The 23,756-nt window shown below is 37.8% G+C and overlaps 2 protein-coding genes across 9 annotated transcripts in view; one reads left to right on the forward strand and one right to left on the reverse strand.

Annotated features, from left to right (window-relative positions):
• ATG3 (autophagy related 3) overlaps positions 1-2,690 on the reverse strand; it is a 34,638-nt gene extending 31,948 nt beyond the window's left edge. The window contains exons 1-2 of the mRNA XM_025376168.1: positions 2,646-2,690; positions 2,199-2,381 (exon numbers count right to left, since the gene is read on the reverse strand). Of these exons, the coding sequence (XP_025231953.1) occupies positions 2,199-2,270 (72 nt within the window). The 5' untranslated portion in view covers positions 2,271-2,381; positions 2,646-2,690. The remainder of the gene's footprint in view (positions 1-2,198; positions 2,382-2,645) is intronic.
• SLC35A5 (solute carrier family 35 member A5) lies at positions 2,068-23,550 on the forward strand. Of its 8 annotated transcripts, XM_025376166.1 has the most exons (8): positions 2,728-3,013; positions 4,137-4,285; positions 8,895-8,993; positions 10,327-10,457; positions 13,390-13,457; positions 19,936-20,096; positions 20,569-20,716; positions 22,068-23,550. In XM_025376166.1, exons 2-7 carry the CDS (start codon positions 4,156-4,158, stop codon positions 20,685-20,687), a joined length of 708 nt encoding a protein of 235 aa, XP_025231951.1. In that variant the 5' UTR covers positions 2,728-3,013; positions 4,137-4,155; the 3' UTR covers positions 20,688-20,716; positions 22,068-23,550. The 8 variants fall into 8 exon arrangements, with proteins under 8 accessions (XP_025231950.1, XP_025231951.1, XP_025231946.1 ...); XM_025376165.1 differs by lacking the exon at positions 2,728-3,013 and adding an exon at positions 2,068-2,216 and having other exon boundaries at positions 19,936-20,716; XM_025376161.1 differs by having other exon boundaries at positions 19,936-20,716.
• Positions 23,551-23,756: the final 206 nt, after the last annotated feature.

Genomic DNA, 23,756 nt, shown 5'->3' on the forward strand with positions numbered 1-23,756 from the left:
CACTATTCTCTCCTCTAAAGCAAGAATGCTACTGACTAAATTTTTCTAAACTTTAAGTTATACGTAAGATTTTCTGGTAGAGTCTACAAAAATGAAAACACTCATTTATAAACATTATTCATTCAACAAATGTTTACTATGTACCGGACACTATTTGAGGCAGTGGCGATATTTAGGTGTGAACAACAAATACAAATGTATTCTTGCCCTCATAAGGAGTTTCAACTCCAGTTGAGGAAGGAAAGCCAAATAGTAATGAATAACATGCCATAAAGAAAAACGAAGCTGAGAGGAATCTGTGGGGTGGCTGGGGAGAGATGGCCATTTAAAATAAAATGTAAGAGAACAAAGACTTCACTGAATAATGACTTGAAAACCTCAAGGAAAGGAACATGCCATAAGGCTGTAAGTGAGAAGCGCGTTTCAGATAAAGGGAAGAGCACATGCAAAACCCCGAACCAAGAGCGTGCTTAACGGAGTAATAAAGAGGAGATCAGGTTAGCTTAACCAAGAGCAGTCAGGGGATGGAGTAGATGAGACTGGGGCCTCTACCAATTAAGCAGAACCTTAGCGATGACTGTAAGAACTTCAGTGTTTACTGCACGCACATACTCCAAACAAAACATGATTTTTCTTGATTTTTACTTGCTAGGAAAAGACTACTACTTATTTCCTGAGGACTTTGTTTTTTCTCCTTGCCCTCCCTTATCTAGCAGGAAACTAAGGATTCTCTCTGTAAATCAACAGTTTGCACAGGAGTATCAAGGAGACAGTCATTAATTCTCTCCTTTCTACTAAAAACATAGATCATACATACTGACATGCTAACAGCTCCTTTTCAGTTTGGTGAGCAAGTAAGATGACTCCTGAAAACTAATTCTACATCATAAATTTTATATTTAATTTAGGCAGTCTCTTGCTCCTCTCTCCCTGAAACTAAAAAGTTGTAACAATGGTGTATTATTAAAATACTGTATACCTAGGTAGATATGATATTCTGAAAAGTTACCATAATATGTAAAAGCATTTGATTCAAATGTGAAAATTATTTTCCAATCTTAGTTTGACTGAATAATCTTAAAATGACTTTCACGGTAAACAAATGTAAGCAAAGCAACAGTTGAAATTCTCATTTATAATCGCTGGTTTATTTCTTACTTGGCCAATAAGTTATTCTTTTAAAAGGAGTTTTACAAAAACGTATTTAAAAAAGTACAGACCAAATATTTTCCTTTGTCATGGAAAGGGAGAAAAGCAAAACTCTCCACTATTCTTAGCATATTAGGGTATTTCACCCCCACATTGAGATTGGTACATTCTAATTGAAAGCTTAAAAACAACTAGGAAAAAAAAAAAAAACTAAGCAAGAACTTCCCATTAATTTACTATTATTGCTCACTTTTCAGAAAGCAAAAATGAAGTTACAACAAAACACTTAACTCCAAAAGAGTTACAAAAGCAAAGCTTGAAGGCAGTTGAAATTTACTTTTGAAAATAAAAAAAAAAAAAATCAGTCACTACTGTAACAGCTAATGTGTCACAATTTTTTACTTTAAAAATGCTGTACTGCTGCCAACATATTTTAAAAAATTACACAGCCAGGAAGATCAAACCGTGCCTTGTTATCACTAACAATCAGTTACGGCTATCTGAAAACCTTGGGAAAAAGGTTTTGCTCGTTAGATGGGTTCAAGGTTACTGAATTAGATAATGTTGCCAATTTCACCTCGTTCCTCTGAAATCTAAACGAGTTGAGATCCCAGTCACAACTTACCCACTACAGCGAACTTTCTATGAAACTTAAAGGAAAAGTGACATATGTCAAACACTGAATTCATTTTTTAGAAAGAGAAGCAAAATCCTTGTTTAAAAAGGCTAAAAGACTTCCAGTCTTTGGATTTAACGATCTTCAATCTACTCGGCCGCCAAACACCCTTCCAACTCGACGTACCCGACCGCGCAGAGTTATGACGGGCGAAGGCAAGAACACGCACAGAGCGTCCCCTTTACCCCTGAGGGGTCAGAAAGCCCTAACGAACAGCCAGTTAAGACTACGGATGAGGACTGCACGTTTCCCTGGGTCCCGAGCCCTACCGCCTTCCTACACCTTCCTACACCGGCGGGGACTCCTGCGGCGACCGGTCCCTGAAGAGTCGAGCAAGTGCCAGACAGCCCCTGGCAAGCCCGGCCTGGCTTACCTTGAGGACCGGGGTCAGGTACTCAGCCACTTCCAGTGCCTTTCCCTTCACCGTATTAATCACATTCTGCATCCTGGGGCCGGAGTAGCGGCCGGCCCCGCGACGGGATGGAAAGTGCAGCCGGGTCAGGGGCCGGGGAGTCAGAAAATGTCCTCGCTGCCACCGACTCACATCAGCACCCGGCTGGTAGCACCCGAGGGGACGGGACGCGACGCGACGGGACGGGCGGGACGAGGGGGCGGGGCGGCAGGCACCACGCGCGAAGACAGGGTGCTCGATCCTTGAGCCCCAGGCAGCCCGCGACCGACCGGGCCCAGCTGTCACCCAGCCGCGAGGGAGGGCAGCCAAGCCGAGAGGAGACCTGAGGAGATAAGCGGCCGCACGCGCACCCCTCGCCCTCTCGGAAGCTGCCTTTCCTCGCTTTGCTTCACTCGCGCCCCTTCCGGCTTCCCCTTCCTTCTCACTCTCTTGCCGTAGCTGCGCCGCCACCTGGGCCTCACGTGACACTGACTCTCCCGGCACGTGACGTGAGAAAGGCCGGGTTGGGGCGGGATAAGCGGCTTCTCCCCTCCTTCCGGAAGCCTAACACTGAACGCGGCTGCGCAATGGGTGTTGGGTGCGCTTTTTCACAGTCCCGACGTAATTGTGTTTTTGTTCCGCAATTGCCGGCTTAGAGGCAGAGGCTCTTTCGCCTATATCTACTATAGCTTCTCCACGTATGGACCCTAAAGGCTACTGCTGCTGCTACAGGGCCGGGCAGTTACTGTCTCAACTCTAGGATGTGCGTTCTTCTACTGAAAGCTCTTCTGAGGGAGGTAACCGCGCCCCGCGGGCAAGGAATTGCGCGTGCGTCTGAGGGGAAGGTGAGCCAGACAAGAGCCCTACTGCGCATGTGTGACTAGAGGGGTATTCCCTGACTGTGAAAGGAAACCTGGCTGCCTCCTGTTGGGGAGGCGTCTTATTGGTCTCCTGTACGCGTGCGCCCACTTGGGCTGTCGGTATTGGCATTTATCCCCCCTCCCCGCAGGCTCTGTGTGCTATTCCTACGGTACGCTGGGAGGCTTTGGGCAAGTTACTTACCCAACCTGGGGTTTAGTGTCCTCAACCTATTAAAAGAGGGCCTTAGACTCATTGATTCCTACGATCTCCTCCATTTCAAACACTAGTTCAGTAAAACTTTACAGCAGTGTTTCAGATATTTCCATTTTGGTCGTTATTGTAATGAAGTCTGTCCTAATAAGCTTTTTCCTTAGAGGGAAAAGAGGAGGAAAATACAATTCTGAAAGTCTCGTCTTACAGCAAAATTATTTACTAATAAAAGTAAAAGCTAGGCCGGGCGCGGTGGCTCACGCCTGTAATCCAGCACTTTGGGAGGCAGAGGCGGGCGGATCACGAGGGCAGGAGTTCGAGACCAGCCTGGCCAACATAGTGAAACCCGTCTCTACTAAAAAGACAAAAATGAGCCGGGCGTGGTGGCGGGCGCCTGTAGTCCCAGCTACTCTGGAGGCTGACGCAGGAGAATCGCCTTGAGTCCCTGTAGGTGGAGGTTGCAGTGAGCCACGACCGTGCCGTTGCAGTCTATCTAGCCTTGGCGACAGAGCGAGACTCTGTCTCAAAATACATAAATAAAATTTAAAAATAAAAGCTAAAATTGCTTTGAAGAATTCTTTTCTGCTGTTGCAAAGTGTCATTTGCTCGTCTGCTATCTTTGTCAGCACGTCTATTCTGGTTCTACCTTTTCTGTCTCTAGAGTACTCCTCTTATCAGATTTTCACTTTCCTTTTCTCATAGTTTCTTCTCTACGCCTCAGCTTTCTTGGTGTTGATATAGTCATAGCCAAACATTTTTTTTAAATTCCTTTTCTGTTCTCACCATCGATGGTATTTGCGTTTAGGGTCTGCCAACAAGGTTGTTCAAGAAAGTATTTTTCTCTTTAAGGCAATTAAAAAACAGTGGAATGGAAAAACAGTGCTGTAGTCATCCTATAATATGCTCCTTGTCGACAATGTATACGTTCCTGCTAGGTGCCATATTCATTGCTTTAAGCTCAAGTCGCATCTTACTGGTGAAGTATTCTGCCAATGAAGGTAAGTTAAGACTGGGTATATGTATGGAGCACGTCCATCTAATCACATCTCTCTCATCTTTGGTTTTCTTATATATAACATGGAGATAATAATGCCTTTTGCTTCATGTGAGTGATAAAGCATATTTGAAATTGATTATTTAACCTTGCATTCCTCAACAAGAAAAAATGTTTGATACTGGATGAAATGTGAGTCAAATACAAAAATCAAACCCTTTAGTGAAGAACCAGTCATAACATTTGACTATTGCTTCAATCAGCAGGTGTTTCTGGACCTATAGCAAAATGTGTAATTGCACCTTATTTTGAAGTAGAAGGATATATTTGTTTGGTCACTTGGCATTTGTGAGGTACTTACTATTGTAATTACTGTATCAATGGTAAAGTGTCAGCATTATATTGGGCAATGATCCTGTGTCAACAGTATAAATTATAAGCTCTGATAAGTATGTATTTAAGAAGTTTTTTTTTATGTAAGGATTTAAGCAAACACTTTAATTCCACAAAACTGTATTGAGTACTTCTTACTAGTTATTGAGGTGAGGATACATACAATCATGACATGACCTTTAATGGTCTACTTGGAGAGTCAGATGTGTACCTAAGTCTCTACTGCAGTTAACATTTATCTGCCAGGCACTAGTCTAAGTATTAGCAGCAGGTTCAACGTGCATAAGTTATAGACCTTGTCCTCAAGACTTAGTTTATTAGGAGAGACATAAATGTAAACACATCATGAAAATCCATTATAATAACTGCAATAATTGATATATCCTGAAGATGCAGAGATTATCTAGAGGATAAAGCTATATATTCTGTTTGGTAGGGGATGATGTGGAGTTCAAATGGATCAGAGAACAATTCTCTGATTAGGGGACAGTTGATCCACTAGAAGTCAAGGTGAACAAGAGTATTCAAAACAGAGGCAACAGCCTGTAAAAGGGAACAGAGGCATAAAAAGCAGGATATGTAGTTTGAAATTACCAAGCAAAAAGTTTAAGGACTAGCAGCCAGGTGCAGTGGCTCATGCCTGTCATCCCAGCACTTTGGGAGGCCAAGGCGGGCAGATCACTTGAGGTCAGGAATTTGAGACCAGGTTGGCCAACATGGTGAAACCCCATCTCTACTAGAAATACAAAAAATTAGCTGGGTGTGTTGGCATATGCCTATAATCCCAGCTACTCGGGAGACAAGCAGGAGAATGAACCCGGGAGGCAGAGGTTGCAGTGAGCCGAGATCATGCCACTGCACTCCAGCCTGGGCAACAGAGCAAAACTGTCTCAAAAAAAAAAAAAAGAAAAAAAGAAATATAAGGACTCAGAAGAGAGAGAAGGAGTGGTTGGCTGGAGAGGGTTTGGTAAGTCTCAGATTATTAAGGACTTCATATTCCATGGTAAGGAGCTAGGACGTTAGTCTCTAGGCCAGTCTGAGGGGTAAAGGATACTTGAAGGATTATAAATAGGAAGGTAAAATGAGGGCCTATTGTGGTAACTGGATGGCAGTGGAAAAGACAGGAAGCTCAATAGCCAGTTAAGGGGTTATTGCAAGTTAAAGCCATAGGTGATGAAGACTAACATTGTTTTGGAAGTAGTAAGATAGATAAGGAGTATTCAGAACATAGAAAAGACAGGATTTGGAGAATGTGTTAAATATGAAAATTAAAAGAGATAACATTGTATAGCTCCAGGGTTTCTGGTTTGAATGCTGAGTGGATTGATGATGTTCTCAGCTGAGATGGAGACTATTAGGAGGAAGAGTAGGTTGGGCAGAGTTTGAAAAGATTGTAGTTGAACAGGTCAGGAGCTATGTCCTTACTGCAGTTTTCTGCAGTATCTGGCATATCATGCACATGAAAGAAATGCCAATTATATTAATAAGAGGTAGGTTTTCATTTGGATTTTTATAGTGGGCAATAAGTTAAATGTTCTAGAATATAGATTTGGGGACATTAATGTTAAATTGATATTTAAAACTTAAGGAACAGAGAGAGGGAATGAGAAAATAAAGAGGGCCAAATTCCGAGGAATGCCAGCATTTAAGTGGCATGAGGACACTCAAAAGCATTAAGGAGAAATCGTTAGCAAGATGGGGTAACTAAATGCACATGACTCATAGAAAGGCAAGAAAGAGTTTGAAGACTGAGAAAGAATTGCGACATCATGATAAGCTAAAGATTAAAGGATACCCTTTAGAATTAAGAATGAGAAGATGTTTGATAATCTCAGAGAGGAGTTAGTTTCAGAAATCAGATTACTTGGAGGTGAGACCTGAATGGAAAGTGAGTAAAGGGCACATAAAGAATGTTGATACTGTTTCAGGGAGAGATGGAGAAGGTATGGTAGCTAGAGGGTGTAGTATTTTATATTTTGTTTTTCAGATGGGAGAGTTTTGAGCTTGTTCGTAGGCCAAGGGCAGTAAACCAGTTAGTAGAGAGGAAGATAAAGATACACTAGGCTGGGCGTGGTGGCTCACGCCTATAATCCCAGCACTTTGGGAGGCCAAGGCATGTGGATCATGAGGTCAGGAGATCAAGACCATCCTAGCTAGCACAGTGAAACCCCGTCTCTACTAAAAATACAAAAAATTAGCCGGGCTGAGGCAGGAGAATGGCGTGAACCTGGGAGGTGGAGCTTGAAGTCAGCTGAGATCAGGCCATCACACTCCAGCCTGGGCAACAGAGCAAGACTCCATCTCAAAAAAAAAAAAGGATACACTGAAGCCAAAGGAAATGGAGCCAAGTATCTGAGGAGTAGGGAAGATTTGTTTGTTTTGTTTTGAGATGGAGTCTCGCTCTGTCTGGAGTGCACTGGCGTGATCTCGGCTCACTGCAACCTCCACCTCCTGAGTTCAAGCATTCTCTTGCCTCAGCCTCCCAAGTAGCTGAGATTACAGGCATGTGCCGCCATGCTCAGCTATTTTTTTTGTATTTTTAGTAGAGATGTGGTTTCACCATGTTGGCCAGGCTGGTCTCAAAACTCCTGACCTCAAGTGAGCCACCCACCTTGGCCTCCCAAAGTGCTGGGATTACAGGCATGAGCCACCATACCTGGCCTGAAGGGAAGGTTTTAAAGGGGAGATTAGATGAATAGCCAGGCCTTGGCCCTTTCCTCTGGGGCTGAAGGGAAACCAGTGAGGATGAATGCCATGTAGAAAGGTATGTTAATGTGGGCAGGAGATGTGTGGAGGGAAGTCACATACCATGTTGTCATATGGTCTGGGATCGGCCATGAAAGAACTGCAAGAAAACCACTGAAAAGCAAGAACAAGCTAAAGAACAGTGACAAGGGTTTGAAAGTTATAATCCAAAGTCCCTCCTTCTTATGTGCACATGTTGGCTTATGTGTATCATGGATCATGAGAAGTATCATTGGAGGATAACAGTGTGAGTTAAGTCTAGCATTTAACTGAGAAAAAGGAGATGTTTTGACTGTGCTTTGAATGATGGGGTAAGTTGAACAGGCAGATATTTAAATTCAGGTGAACATTTATTAAGTGCCTACTAAGTGCCAGATATATGAGGGTGACAAACATGGTCCATTTCTTGTAAGGATCTTCCATTCCATTTCATTCCGCACACTTCCAATGTGACAAGTAGTGCCATAGAGGTTTAGAGGTAGTGCTATAAGAACAGAGATGAATGAAGAATTGATTCTGATTAGTTTGAGAAGGTCAAGGGAAACCACAGAAGAGAGGAAGAAAGTGTTCTGAATAGACAGTGTCCACTTGGTTTTTTTTCCCCTACACTTGGCCAATTTTGGTTTAATGTGACTGAGAGAAGCAAGCAAATATTTTCAAAAGTGGGGAAAATGCATTCCTGAAAATAGTACCCAATAAAGTTTATGTTTATCCTTGGCAAAATTGTAAAGCAAGTTGTTTGTAAGCATTTAGAAGAGATGGATAAAAGTTGAGATGAAGTCATACCAACCAAACCTCACCTCCTAATTCTATTGATTTGCAATTTAGGACGTAGCTTTCCAACTCATTAGTGGCTTTGGATGTGTCCAAGTATTTCCTCTCGGCCCTAAAGGTAGCAGAGCCCTAGGCTAGTTGCCTCTTGCCTCAGATAGTTTCCTTCTTCCATTTATCCCAGAGTGCCAGACAAATATTAATGTTTTCCGTGTGTACGATGATATAAAACAGATTGGAAGACTCTTAAGGGAATGTCATAGACAGAATGTACCTCAGTTTTAGCAAGGCAAACAAATCACAAGAAAAATTATGAGCTGAGTAATAATTCAGCAGGTCAGTTTATAACTGAGAAGTCGGTGTTGACTGATGGTCAATTTAGTAGGCAGTCTCTAATGCCATGCCACAGAGCATTCTTTGCCCTTAGTCCTAGCCTCCTCAACATATTTATTAGCAACTTGGATGAAGACATGAGAGGCATGTTTAACAAATTCAAAGATAATAAAAAGCCAAATGGGATAGGGATAGCCAATACATTAGGTGAATTGATTAAAAAATCCAAAGGAGCAAAGCTAACTGGAAGAAACTTAATATAGCCAGTAGTAAATCCAGCTTTTAAGTTTTTAAACAATTATAAGTTATACTGTATATAAACATATATAGAATAAAATGTATAGTTAAAAAACATTTCTGTTACATTTCAGAAAACAAGTATGATTATCTTCCAACTTCTGTGAATGTGTGCTCAGAACTGGTGAAGCTAGTTTTCTGTGTGCTTGTGTCAGTCTGTGTTATAAAGAAAGGTAAGTCTTGAAATGGTGCTATATACTTGTTAAAAATCACAAGACCAAAAAATGTTAGAACTGAAAGGAATATTTTATATCATTTAGCTTAGTCCATTAAATTTTATATGAGGAAGCTAAGATACAAACATAAGTTTGTTTTAGAGGTAGAGAAACAAGCTCAAAGAGAAAGTGTTATGCAGAGCTGCATAGGAAGGGGAGGAGCTGGGACACCAACTTACGTTTCCTAATGCCCTTCCTATTACTCTATCTTGTTACTTGTTCTGTGATAGTTGCAGTAAGTTAGTTTTTATTCAAATTAAAGATTTTCTAAATCATGTGCTGTCTAACTTGAGATGTATCATATTTCAAAATAGTTCCCATTTCCTACAGGGAAGGTAGAATAGTGCAGTGGCATCAGAGACTGTTCTGGGGCAGATTATTTTCTCTGAGCTGCAGTTTTCTGAGCTATCACATAGGGATACTAATTCATTTCTCAAATGTAAAGTATATAGTCTTCATGGAATGTATATGCTCTTTAATGTATATTAATTCTTCACCTTAGTTCCCCAATTATTGCACCTCCGCTCCCTCTGCCTCTTTTATCTACCTTCACACGAGGTAAACATAAACTTTAGAGCATTAAAGTGTTTGCCCAGCAAGATCTCTTTTCATACCCCAGGGTTTCAAACTTTGCAGTTTCTAGTTAGTGACTACTTTTCTTAATCTCATAAAACTCATGATTTGCAGGGCCTTAAACTGCCTTTGTTTTCTTTTTGTGTTACGTTCTCTGCTACAGTGCCTAAGTTTTTAGAAACCTAGAGATGGAATAATAACTGACTAGGATTACTAAAAGTTAACTTTCTCTAGTTCCATATATATCAATTTCGATTTAGTATCCCCCTTTCCTGATTTGCCCTGGGGGGCAAAAATTCCAGTATGAAGGCTTGTTTTTTTTTGTTTGTTTGTTTTGTTTTTGTTTTTGTTTTTTTTAACTTATTCTCACTTGTTGATCTCCCTCTTGGCCTTATGCTCTTACAGCAGTAAGTGAAACCACATATATATCCTGAGTTGCCTTAAGTAATACTTCTGTTATCTCAAATTAATGGGAATTAGGATAACCAGTAGTCCTAAGGTTGTTGCTGGTTGTCAGTGATGAAACTGGTGGGTTGAAGAGAGACAGTAATGAAATTCCCTATTGTCTTTGATTACTTTTAGCTAATATTCTCTTATGGAGGCACGTTTAGGAAGCTCCCTTTAAATAATTGTATCAGTAATCAAGTGCAGTGGAATTTCTCTAAAAACATGGGCATTCTCATCAAGGTCATTTATTTACACTGTATTTCTTTCTAAGATCATCAAAGTACAAATTTGAAATATGCTTCCTGGAAGGAATTCTCCAATTTCATGAAGTGGTCCATTCCTGCCTTTCTTTATTTCCTGGATAACTTGATTGTCTTCTATGTCCTGTCCTATCTTCAACCAGTAAGTAAATATGACAAAGAAACTATCATTGAAAAGATACGGAGAAATAAATCCCAGAATTAATTTTTTTTTTTTAATCATTTTTGTTGGCATTGTTAGTTCCTCATTGCCCTCACTGGCCTTCCTGAGATTTCCCCAGAATTATCTGAGTACTGAATTATCAATACGCATTCCAGATTCTCCTAAATGGTCAAGATTACTGTATTAAACTGGGCTGACTACCATGGGGGAGTTTCTCCCTAGGCCAAGGAATCCGAAGCCACCTCTTTTTATGTAACCCTAATTAGTATACCTATTTTCTGAGACGTCCTGTGGCCACTAACCTCTAATATTAATCTCAGCATCCAGGACCTCATCAAAGAGAACTTCCCTGATTAACTCAGAAACTTACACACTCAATGTACCTTTCTTACACCTGTTTTAGTGTAGTTTGTATGAATTTTATTTGTATGGTTTTCTTTTCTGTTAGTCCTATCATTTAACCAACAAGTTCTTCGAGGGTAGGGATCATGTCTTCCCAACTAGAAATGCCATCTATAATTGATAATGCTGGAAATACTTCTCATCTTTCTTGGCATCCTTTATGTCAGTTTAGAAAGCCATTAGTAATCCGAACTGGAGTTTGGTTTTCTGCTTTCACCTATTACTCAGTTTGGGTCACAATAGGTCACATGGATATTTCCCCATAATATTTTATAAAATGAAGATTGCTATTGCCTTTATTGCCAAAATGTGTTTTAAATTTCTTTAAAAAGTAAATTTAGGCATTTGATTATAAATAGGATTTCTATTGCTACCAGTCTTCTCTGTGAAATTTCTTAAATATAAGCAAATCAGTTTTAGAGTGGGGTGAAAAGGAGGGCTCAATACAGAACTGTATTAGCCTGTTCTCACACTGCTAATAAATACATACACCCAAGACTGGGTAATTTATAAAGGGAAGAGGTTTAATAGACTCACAGTTTAATAGACTCCAGAAGGCTGGGGAGACCTCACAATCATAGCGGAACACAAAAGAGGAGCAAAGTCATGTCTTACATGGCAGCAGGCAGGAGAGCTTGTGCTGGGGAACTCCCATTTATAAAACCATCAGAACTCATGAGACTTATTCACTACCACGAGAACAGTATAGGGGAAACTGCTGCCATGATTCAATTATCTCCACCAGGCCCGGCCCTTGACCTGTGGGGATTACAATTCAAGGTGAGATTTGGGTGGGACACAGCCAAACCCTATCAAAAATTTTAGTAGAAAACAGGTGTTTGACTTTCCACAATTTAGAAGCTGCGTAACTAGGCAGGCCCAACTGCTTACAGTTTCAATTGCCTCCTCTATAAAACAAATAATAATAATAATAATAATAATAATAATATACTAGTTCAAAGGCAGCAAACTGGGCCAGTTGATGACCTGAAGTTTTCTTCGACTCTGTAATGCATGTTGCTAGTAAGTGTCCAGTCCATCTAAATCTGTTCTCTCCTAAATTCTTAGAGAATTGCCATCCCCAACAACATAATCATGCAAATTCAATAAATAAATTTTATTGTATTTTATCACAGATTTGCTCTAAACTTGTGTCTCTTCTCTGTGTCCCCCAGTACCAAAGCAAAATGGCAACTTCCTTATTTTTCTTCCAGCTTATTGCTTTGCTCTTCCTTCCTGATTTTGTACAACCATATATCTTACAGAATAAAACACTTGCATACTCTGTGTATTGCTGTGCCTGAGCCTATTGAAGGAATTAAATAGAGATGCCTGGAATGTTTGGGGCAAAGAGCTCTGATGTTTTATTTATTTTATCCTCTTGCATGGAAAGAGTTTTCAGAATTTTCAGAATTCATCAAGCCAGTCAGGCTGCATGGTTAGGCACTTTTGCGTTGCCCTTACTGTGATTGATCAAGGCCACTATTTCCACACTTCGCAGCCACTTTCCTCTTCTCCTCTTACTCATCTCCTAACTATGGGTTCACAGGCATTTTTCTACAGAGAAGTACGCTGAGAAAACCTTAAAATGGTGGTTCCCATAAGAATTCAGTAGAAAAACAACAATGTTATATTCTTGGAGTTGTTGCCATTTTTAATTGAGTTTACTCTTATGTTTAATTTAGCTGCATATTAGCCATGTTTATTTTAATTAGTGGGTATATATGACTATTAATATCTTTTGGGGTTTAATCACCTTAAAGTGATAGCAAGCAGGAAGGCAGGGTGAAGTACATCCTAAGATTTGCATTAAAAAATTATTACTGTTGTCACATCTGATTATGGGCAGCAATGATGGAATTTCATGCTTTCTGAGCATAATGTATACATGTTCAGATTAATACTCTCATGTGTGAAATAGGACTGAATTCGTAAAAACAAATGGTTTTAAAATCTGGCTGATACATATCTAAGTGTTCAGAACAACTTGAATCAGTGCCCAGGACTGTCAAGTATGAGTTTGGTATTGAGTTACTGCAGTTCAACCAGGAAAATCGATACATAACAATTCTTAGAATGGTAAAGATGCTTAAAAAAATCTATACTTCAATTTTCTTACTATATTAATGGGCCAAACAGTACCTGCCTTCTATGTGACCATAGAAACAGTGTTAAAAATCCATAAGGCACTTTGAGAACTTTGAAAAGTAGGCTTCATAAGCATAGTAACTGTCATTTCTAGACCTAAACCTTTGGAATTTACAAGTAATTTCAGATCTGTATATAAAGATTATTTTCACAGGCAATGCCTGGACAATAATTTGATCACATCTACATAAATTTAACAAGCGACAAAACTGGAATTTAATCCTCAGGTGAAATTGCTACCTTAATAACCCCTCTGTTTTTTGACCAAAAAGCTTTTGTTGTCAGGTGAACTGCCAAGCTAGGACATTTCTGAGGTCAGTACTTTGTTTGGATTGTAACTCTATCTTCTCTTTCTTTCTAGGCCATGGCTGTTATCTTCTCAAATTTTAGCATTATAACAACAGCTCTTCTATTCAGGATAGTGCTGAAGTAAGTAACTTGCTGTGAAAACATATATCATACTTTAAAATAACACAGCCCAATTTCAAATGATACACCCAGAACACTGAGCCCTCAGAATCCCGAAGCCAGGATTTTGTTCCTAATTGGCTTTGTGTATTGGGCATGTTTAAGCCATGTAGAAAGCAACTCCAGTGCTAGTCCATCTAAATCCTCTGTGATCAGATGAATGAAAATGTCTTGAGCATCTTAAAAATAAGATAATTAACTGTGTTATAATTAGCATTTTCATATTTAGTGCCAGATTTTCAACAAAGAATTAATGAGCTTTTTGTGCAAAATCTTTCTGCACTAATAGGGAAGCAAATGATTCCTAAGATTGTTAATATATTTGTAATTTGGAGTTTGGAGATGATAGATAATGGCCAGTTTTCTATTAAACTATTTGAGATGAGGACGTGATTTATGCACTAATTAGCACAGGGTTTGTGTGAAAAATCTAGTCAAAATTACCATTAAGAAGGATAGGTTTTTAAACTTTTAAAAATGTTATCACCAATTTTTACTATCTCCAAGAAGACCGTTGAATAGTACATTTTTAAGTAAATTGAGCTCTCTTCAAAGCAAAAGGCAGAGTGTCCTAAGGCAGGAAGATGATACAGGATCTGCATACTTCAGTTTAATTTCTTACTTAATGATAATGATTAAATAAAATTAATTTCTTATTAAATTTGTTGCGTTTTTTGTAATTTTACATTATCTTTTTTATTGATTGATTCTCAGTGTGCTGATAGTATGTTCTTTCATAATTTGAGTATATGAAAGGGTGACTGGCTTGGTACAAAGATTTAATTTGTTGAGTCCGTGATATATTTATTATATAAATTATATAAGATTCCTGATAAATTTTCTTTTACCCTGAGGAAACATTTAATTTGATAGCTAATGTGAGAGATAAGGAAAAAGTGAACATTACATTTAGCCCAGTTTAAATGTTAGCGTTCATCGAAGTTTGTTCTACATATCTGTTTTTCAGTTTATTTGTGAATTGTGAAAATAATTCTTTAGCAAGTTAAAAATGATATTCCAAAAACATTTTGAAGTCTTTGAAATCAATTTGAATCTCACTTTGTAGTATAAAAAGTTGACTTTTGAGAAAATGTATACAAGCAATAATATTTGTATATTGATTCCTGTGATAGATGAGAGATGCACTTCTGTGAAGATAAATAGAATGGTTCCAAGACCATTTCCATATTCCAAGATGATAAAAGGATCACTATTTAATAAGGGAGTACAGGTCTCAAAAACATGTGTTTTCAAAGTGTTTGTCGTTTACTTTTAATGAGTACAGATGGTATTATACTGAAGTTGTATAATATAAAAATATTATATCAAAATTACATCAGTTTAAAACTGAATTTACTAAAGACTAAAAGTATGTATTGCCTGACTTGAAATTGGCCAGTAGCTCTAGTTCTATCCTATAGTAAGTATTCCTTGTTAACTTTTTAAGCATTTAACTATTTGTTTTAAGAAAGTTCATTCTAAGTTTAAATCTAAATTAAATTTTAAATATTTGCTTTTAATACTAATTATAATATTGATTATATTTTGCTAATTTTAATAATAACTAACTCTGGTATGAGTTAAAGTTCAAAAACGTTTCTACATACTTTCTTATTTTCAGAGGAATAATATTGATTCTTAGACATATATTTGCTTTGTTGTTGACATCTCTCTGTTTTGAATCCTTGGAAAGCAGCATGCTAATAATCTAATGTTGTCTTTTATGAGAATGTCTTTTAAGTGTTTTATTACTTTTTTTAATTTTTTGAGACAGAGTCTCACTCTGTCACCCGGGCTGGAGTGCAGTGCCACCATCTTGGCTCATTGCAGCCTCCTCTTCCCGTGTTCAAGCAATTCTTGTGCCTCAGCCTCCCAAGCAGCTGCGACTACAGGCGCACACCACCACGGCCAGCTAATTTTTGTATTTTTAGTAGAGACAGAGTTTCACCATTTTGGCCAGGCTGGTCTCAAACTCCTAACCTCAGGTGATCCACCCACCTTGGCCTCCCAAAGTGCTGGGATTACAGGTGCGAGCCACTGCGCCTGGCCTTATTACATTTTTTAACTGTTTTTTCTAATTGTGGTATAAAAAGAAAAAAAAATTTTTGCCATCTTAATTTTTTTTGGGGGGGTGGGCACCGAATCTTGCTCTGTTGCCAGGCTGGAGCACAGTGGCGCTATACCAGCTCACTGCAACCTCCACCACCCGAGTTCAAGTGATTCCCCTGCCTCAGTCTCCCAAGTAGCTGGTATTACAGGCACATGCTACCACGCACAGCTAATTTTTTGTATTATAGTAGAGACGGGGTTTCACCATGTTGGCCAAGATGGTCTCAATCTTCTGACCTTGTGATCCACCTGCCTCAGCCTCCGGAAGTGTTGGGATTACAGGCATGAGCCACCACATCTGGCCCATCTTAACAATTTTTAAGCGTACAGTTTAGTAGTGTTAAGTATATTCATGTTGTTGTGAAGTAGATGTTGAACTTTTTCACCTTCCGAATTTGAAACTCTAAGTCCATTAAACAACTCTCCTTTCCCTGCCTCACGCTAACCCCTAATAACTACCATTTCACTCTCTGTTTCTATGAATTTGACTACTTTAGATTCCTCATATGAATAGAATCATACAGTATTTGTCTTTTTGTGACTGGCTTATTTCACTTAGCTTAGCATATTGTCTTCATGGTTCATCCATGTAGCATGTGACAGGATTTCCTTCTGTTTTTTAAAGCTGAAAAATATCTCATTGACGTATATGCTTTTATTACATTTTGAAGTCAACTTAACTTTGTTCTATTTTGATCTTTTTGGAGTTGGTGGTTTGCATTGGTTTTCCCTATTTAATTTACTCTTTGTGAATCATTTGATGGTCTTTTTGCCCTTTGTGATTAAGTTTTGACCTAGGAGTAGCAGCTTAATAGTTCTATCACATATTCTTTGTTTCCCACTTTTCATTTATAATATTAAATCTGTTGTCATACTTGATTGTAGCAGACCTATCAAATACCTTTCCCATACAGGTAAAGAATACAAGGCTACAAAATAAAATAAAATAATTTTAAAAAAATTTTTTTAAAGAAAAAAACAAAAAAATAATTTAAAAAATTCTTAAAAAGAATATAAAGCTACAAAAGCAGGCAAAAGTAAGTCTGGTAACTACTGCAAGGATTACTTGGAGGAATTTGAAAGTGGGAAAAAGAAAAATATTATCTAAATGTCCTATTGTCTTTTCTAAAAAGAATAAAATACCTAAAGGCATTCTCATAAAAGACAATATTAGATTATTAGCATGTTATTTTCCAAGGATTCAAACTTAATGTGAATGTATGGATTTGTTCTTTGAAGTATGAGCCACTGCTTCATGGTAGAAACTGGTAGCAGGCATTATGCCTTGTAGCCTGCTTCCCTGGTTTGCTTGTAACCTAAGCAAAGTTGTATAATCTTGTTTGCTTTAGCTTTGGGAAATGATACCAACCTAAACATTGAGATTGGAGGCAAAAGATAACCAAGACCAGCACTTACTTTTACCTAAAAAATGTATATAAGTTTCTCTGATTTCCTCAAAGAGAGGGTATGGAAAAAAATTATTTTAAAATACATTTTCAAACATGGTGGATGTGTAGGAAGTAAAGGAAAAGTTTAGTTGCTGTACAAAGAACAGAGAAAAGTGCCACTCAGTGGTAGTACAAGCATTTCTCCAGAATCATTCATTCACTTGATAAATTTTCTCTTTGATTTCTCATTATAAATCTGCCCCTTGTCACTCTCTCTGTGCTACTAAGAAATGTGTGTTGTACAGTTTCTAGAGAAAACAATTTTGTGAGTCTTTCCATTTAATTGTCTTCATACCCTGCATTAGTTTACCAAATATAGAAGTGCTTTTATCTGACACAATTTGAACCTATTGCTTAGTTGCTAGGAAAACTTATAGTTGTGAATCATATATGTAAGTATATATAGAAAATAAACAATTTATTTTAACTTAGAGTATGTCAATATACATATATTCATCATTCTTCTAATGCTGAGCTAAAGCGCCTCCTTTGAGTATGTTACTGATTGAAGTTCCTTAGCTCACCTGTATGTTATTAGAAAACAGCTTTTTAGCTTCTGAATGATTTACTTTCCCTTAATCTTCCCAAAGTGTTCAACTTAGTTTTCATATAAACAGCTTCTTGTCTTTTACTCATAGTTTATCATTTGTGTAATCTTTATGTAGGGACAACAGTGAGGTCACCTGGCAAAAACATGTTTAGGAACAGAGATTCTGTGAGCAAACAATTCACTTGGGAGCAGAGGCCCTCAAAAAGAGTAGCCTCCTAGCCACAGGCGTTCAGCTCTGAGCATTCATTACTATGTTTTACAGAGGCAGTGGAGAGATGAGTGGAGTGAGCTTCCACTGTTTTGTATCAGTTAAACTGAAGAACGAATTCAGTCATGCAGACTCAGTTGTCATTTCAGATTGTCAGCTGACTTTACAGGGTAATTTGTTAAGCTTTATTTTCTTTCCTAAAAATCTACCATTTTTTATTTTTAGCTTAATCCTTAATAAATTTTACATTCCTTAGAGCATTACCTTGAATGAGTAATTGTTTACAGAAGGTGTTGTTTAGCTTAAGGATTTCTTTTTTCTTAATATCAGTATTAGTGACAAGTGTGTAGCTGCTAGAAAACTTTTAAAGGAACTGTAGATTATATCATTGCCTCACTTGTATGTGATTTGCAATAATTAATTTTAGAATTTTTTTGTAAAATGGACACCCATTTTTTTATCTCTGTGGTCATTCTATTTGTTTTCTGCTACTGAATGTGTACCAGCTGCACCTTCAGAAATTTAAGTGATTAGTTCACAGTTTCTCACCTGATGACATAAGACTGCGCTAACCCCATCAGTAAGCTCTAGATCTGGCTATTTGAAAATTACGTATGAGAAAGCATGTAATAGTGTGCACAGGTGTGCTGCTATCTAGGCTAGTCTGTGCATTTAGCAGTTTCAGAGCATGAAGCTTTATATGCATACAACTTCCTATATGTGCATCCTGGAAACTTAGAATTATACTTAGGAGGTATGATGATGCAGAAGGAAGACATATAAAACCATGGATCCGATTCCTTCCTTAGTCTTTAAGTACATGACCTTAGGGAAATCTGTTAGGTTAACTGTTTCCTCCCTTAAAGCAGGAATGCCTAAGTGCATGGTAGGTGCTCAATAAATGCTCCAATGTTATACAAATTCTCATAACTTCTGGTTCCCACCTATTGCTTTACACTTCTGCATTTTTTATGTTCCTCTTTTTTTCTTGGTGTTCCCCTTCTTTGCCTAACTAACTGATCTTCAAACATCAAGATTTTGTTCCCCCAAGAGGCCTCCTGACAACGCCAATGAGAATGAGATATTCCTCTTTTCTTTGTCAACATTGTACGTTCTTGTTGCCTTTGCATAGACTCTTCCCTCTGCCTGGATATATCACCAACTCCTTTTTCACATGATAAACTTCAATTTGTTTTTCATCTTTTAGCTCAAGTGTCATTTCTTCTTTGAAGCAATACCTGACTATTTACAGATTCTAGTGTTCCTCAGTATACTCCAGTTGTCCCATTAATCACTTTTCACACATACTGAGATCATTTAGTTTCATTGTTTTCTCACTATTAAAGCATAAATTCCTTGAACATGGAGATAAATCATCTTTATCTCCCCAGCTTGCCTGGCACGTAGTAGCTGCTTATTAAACATCTATTGAATAGAATGAATCAGCAAAATGGAATAACAATAGTACATATCCTTTATATATCACAAGTTTGTTGCTAAGGAAAATAAATAAAAGATTGTTAGGACTATGTAAACTGAAATACTGCCCAAAATAACATTTTTCTTTGCCTTGTCAGCCATCAGTTTGCTGTTTAATGCTCTATGATTAGGCCATGAATCTAGAGCTAACCTTCTTCTTTAAATCTTTTTTGGGTTATGGACACTTTTAAAGATTTGACAAAACTTTGCAGGATCTCCTGCATAGGGAGAAATTCATCTACGCACAAGATTTCTGAAGCTCATCTACATTCTTTCTGGTTCTGGGAAACCAGGTTGAGAATCTCTGCTGTAACTTTATAGTGTGATAAAAGTTATTGTGCCAGAGGTCCAAGATCAGCTCTAGAGGTAGAAAGAAGGCCATGTTAAACTTGTAGGTTAAAAAGACCTACACAGAGGGGAAATGACTTGAGCAACCTTAAGGGATAGGTGTTATAAAAATGAATTAAAACATTAAATTGGAGAGACAGGCACCAACAGGTTTTCTCTGAACTTGAATAGTAGGAAATGCTAACAAAAACTGGGACCAGTTTATTCAACCAAATACTCAAGTGTCTGAGTTTTCAGTAGAAACTGTTGATATGGGGGGAAAACAGTAGTAAAATCTTGTTTTTCATCTTTGAACAGGAGGCGTCTAAACTGGATCCAGTGGGCTTCCCTCCTGATTTTATTTTTGTCTATTGTGGCCTTGACTGCCGGGACTAAAACTTTACAGCACAACTTGGCAGGACGTGGATTTCATCACGATGCCTTCTTCAGCCCATCCAATTCCTGCCTTCTTTTCAGAAGTGAGTGTCCCAGAAAAGACAATTGTACAACAAAGGAATGGACTTTTCCTGAAGCTAAATGGAACACCACAGCCAGGGTTTTCAGTCACATCCGTCTTGGCATGGGCCATGTTCTTATTATAGTCCAGTGTTTTATTTCTTCAATGGCTAGTATTTATAATGAAAAGATATTGAAGGAAGGGAACCAGCTCTCTGAAAGCATCTTCATACAGAACAGCAAACTCTATTTCTTTGGCATTCTGTTTAATGGGCTGACTCTGGGCCTTCAGAGGAGTAACCGTGATCAGATTAAGAACTGTGGATTTTTTTATGGCCACAATGCATTTTCAGTAGCCCTTATTTTTGTAACTGCATTCCAGGGCCTTTCAGTGGCTTTCATTCTGAAGTTCCTGGATAACATGTTCCATGTCTTGATGGCCCAGGTTACCACTGTCATTATCACAACAGTGTCTGTCCTGATCTTTGACTTCAGGCCCTCCCTGGAATTTCTCTTGGAAGCCCCATCTGTCCTTCTCTCTATATTTATTTATAATGCCAGCAAGCCTCAAGGTCCAGAATACGCACCTAGGCAAGAAAGGATCCGAGATCTAAGTGGCAATCTTTGGGAACGTTCCAGTGGGGTAAGTTTGTGAGGGTGCTCCTTTTTGCTTGTTCTTCTCAAATTTAAAGCATAGTTAATTCAAGGAAAAAAATAAAATCAGTACTGATTTATCAAAGAATGTATTGGATCTCTGACTTTTAAAACTGAATCAACAAACATTCATTGGACTCCTGATGTTTGCAAGGGCTCATGATTAATGCTGTCAGGTGTAGAGAAAAAGTATAAGTCAATCTCAAGGACCTTATGTGTTATTTCATAGAGTACTATAGAATTATACACCTGGAAGGTACCTCACAGGTTGTCTTGTCTTGTCTCCATAGTTTTACAAGTGAAGAAACAGGCAAAATGGTTTACACATAATAAATGAAAGAACTGGTATACCTATGTCTGACTCCAAGTCCCTTGCTCTTTCTTTTCCACCATACTTAGGAAAATAAGCTCATTTGTGAGAGAAGTTGGTCTTTCATATTAGTAAGTCTTGTTGAATAGAAAACCTGGCTCCTCAATCCTCCCTGTAGTTATTCATAAGCCAGTATGCCAGAAGGGCAGGGTTTGTTTATTTCACTAGCAAGGTAGTTTTCAAAAGGATCCTTGCAAGGCAAGTAGGAGGAAAATATTTTCTAGAAAAATGCTTATGCAATTATTCCGAATATCTCCCAGTTGCTTGCAATTGTTTTGGAAGGCTCTGTCAATCATTTTATTGGCAAATTGATGATCTCTTTGAAGATTCAATTAAGGAGTTAAATATGTTTAAATGAGTGAAGTAGACATCTAGCTTTAGATTTACAATTTTCTTGAACACACAAAATATGAAATATTTTATACAATGAACATTTCACTCTTTGGGAAAAATAATCTATTGCTTAATAACATTCATGGCAGAGCTTCCCTGAGTGTAATGCCTCTGTCGTGATTCAACAGATTCTAAAGATGAAAAAATTAGGATCTTGAGTTTCAGATACCCTGCTCTTAGCCAGAGTGTATATCCAGAAGTCCTGTATTCTTTTCCAACAACTGATAATGCCATTTGCTCTAATTTTTAAGTAAAAGAAAATATATATAGATAACAAGGCCTATGAAGGCCTATTTCTCTAACCTTTAATCATTTTTCTGCAAGACCAGCAGGTGGTGCTCCTCACTTTGCTCATGTTAGCTTTGAAATTTTGAGTACTGAGTGCCCTTCACTTTTTTATCCTCTCATACTTATATAGTTAACTTTCCAAGAACGTTTTTATTTAATTTGACCAAGTTATATCTATAGCTTAATAAGGTAAGACCAATGACTTGTTAGTAAGGTTTCCCCTTAGTAATCTTTAAAAATGCTACCTTTCCAGTTTTGTTCTAATTACTGATTTCATGTTTCCTTTTAGGATGGAGAAGAACTAGAAAGACTTACCAAACCCAAGAGTGATGAGTCAGATGAAGATACTTTCTAACTGGTACCCACATAGTTGGCAGCTCTTTTGAACCTTATTTTCACATTTTCAGTATTTGTAATATTTATCTTTTCACTTTGATAAACCAGAAATGTTTCTAAATCCTAATATTCTTTGCATATATCTAGCTACTCCCTAAATGGTTCCATCCAAGGCTTAGAGTACCCAAAGGCTAAGAAATTCTAAAGAACTGATAGAGGAGTAACAATATGAAGAATTCAGTAACATCTCAGTACTTGATAAATCAGCAAGATATAGTTGCAGATTATTTTCCTTGGCCTTCAAGTTTCCAAAAAACTTGTAATAATCATGTTAGCTATAGCTCATATATACACATAGCGATCAATTTGCCAGATATTCACAATTATTTAGTTCTAGTTTACATGCCAAAGTCTTCCCTTTTTTAACGTTTTGATTATCTAGGTTGTCTCTTGAATTTTGAGGCCCTAGAGATAGTCATTTTGCAAGTAAAGAGCAATGGGACCCTTTCTAAAAATGTTGGTTGAAGGACCTAAATACCTGGCCATACCATAGATTTGGGATGATGTAGTATGTGCTAAATATTTTGCTGAAGAAGCGGTTTCTCAGACACAAAATCTCAGAATTTTAATTTTTAGAAATTCATGGGAAATTTGATTTTTGTAATAATCTTTTGATGTTTTAAACATTGGTTCCCTAGTCACCATAGTTACCACTTGTATTTTAAGTCATTTAAACAAGCCATAGTGGGGCATTTTTCGCCTCAGTTTGAGGAGAAAAATCTTGACGTCATTACTCTTGAATTATTACATTTTGGAGAATAAGAGGGCATTTTATTTTATTGGTTACTAATTCAAGCTGTGACTATTGCATATCTTTCCAAGAGTTGAGACGCTGGCTTCAGAATCATACCAGCTTGTCAGTAAAGCTGATGCCTTGGAGCTTTTAAAGGGACCCTTTCAAAAGGATCACTTAGCAAACACATGTTGACTTTTACTGATGTATGAATATTATTACTCTAAAAATAGAAAGACCAGTAATATATAAGTCACTTTACAGTGCTACTTCACACTTAAAAGTGCATGGTATTTTTCATGGTATTTTGCATGCAGCCAGTTAACTCTCATAGATAGAGAAGTCAGGTGATAGATTATTTTAAAAATGAGCAAACAAAAGTGACTTGCTCAGGGTCATGCAGCCGGGTAATGATAGAAGAGTGGGCTTTAACTGGCAGGCCTGTATGTTTACAGACTACCATAATGTAAATATGAGCTCTATGGTGTCATTCTCAGAAACTTATACATTTCTTCTCTCCTTTCTCCTAAGTGTCATGCAGATGAATATGAGGTAATACTGTTATAAATTCATTTGTGATATCCACAATAATATGACTGGCAAGAATTGGTGGAAATCTGTATTAAAATAGTTGTTAAACCTATGTCTTGTGTTGCCACTCTGTCATATAGGGTGTGATGTGGAGTACTTTTAATCTTAAAAAATAGAGTGAGATAAAAACCCACACAACTTTTAAAACTTTCTTTAAGTAGATCTTAACTTCTAAGAATAACAAAGGCATTTTAATCAGTTATGTGAAATAGGAAGATTATATCTATTACAGCAATTTATTTTAAAGGTAAGGGAAAT

Source organism: Theropithecus gelada, chromosome 2 (assembly GCF_003255815.1).
Source record: "Theropithecus gelada isolate Dixy chromosome 2, Tgel_1.0, whole genome shotgun sequence".
Lineage (NCBI taxonomy): Eukaryota > Metazoa > Chordata > Mammalia > Primates > Cercopithecidae > Theropithecus > Theropithecus gelada.

Bases quoted from the DNA above. Each gene is read 5' to 3' on its own strand.
- SLC35A5 (XM_025376160.1), top strand. The intron at 4,286-8,894 runs GTAAGTTAAGAC...GTTACATTTCAG, and splicing joins GAAGTATTCTGCCAATGAAG to AAAACAAGTATGATTATCTT. The intron at 20,717-22,067 runs GTAAGTTTGTGA...GTTTCCTTTTAG, and splicing joins TTTGGGAACGTTCCAGTGGG to GATGGAGAAGAACTAGAAAG.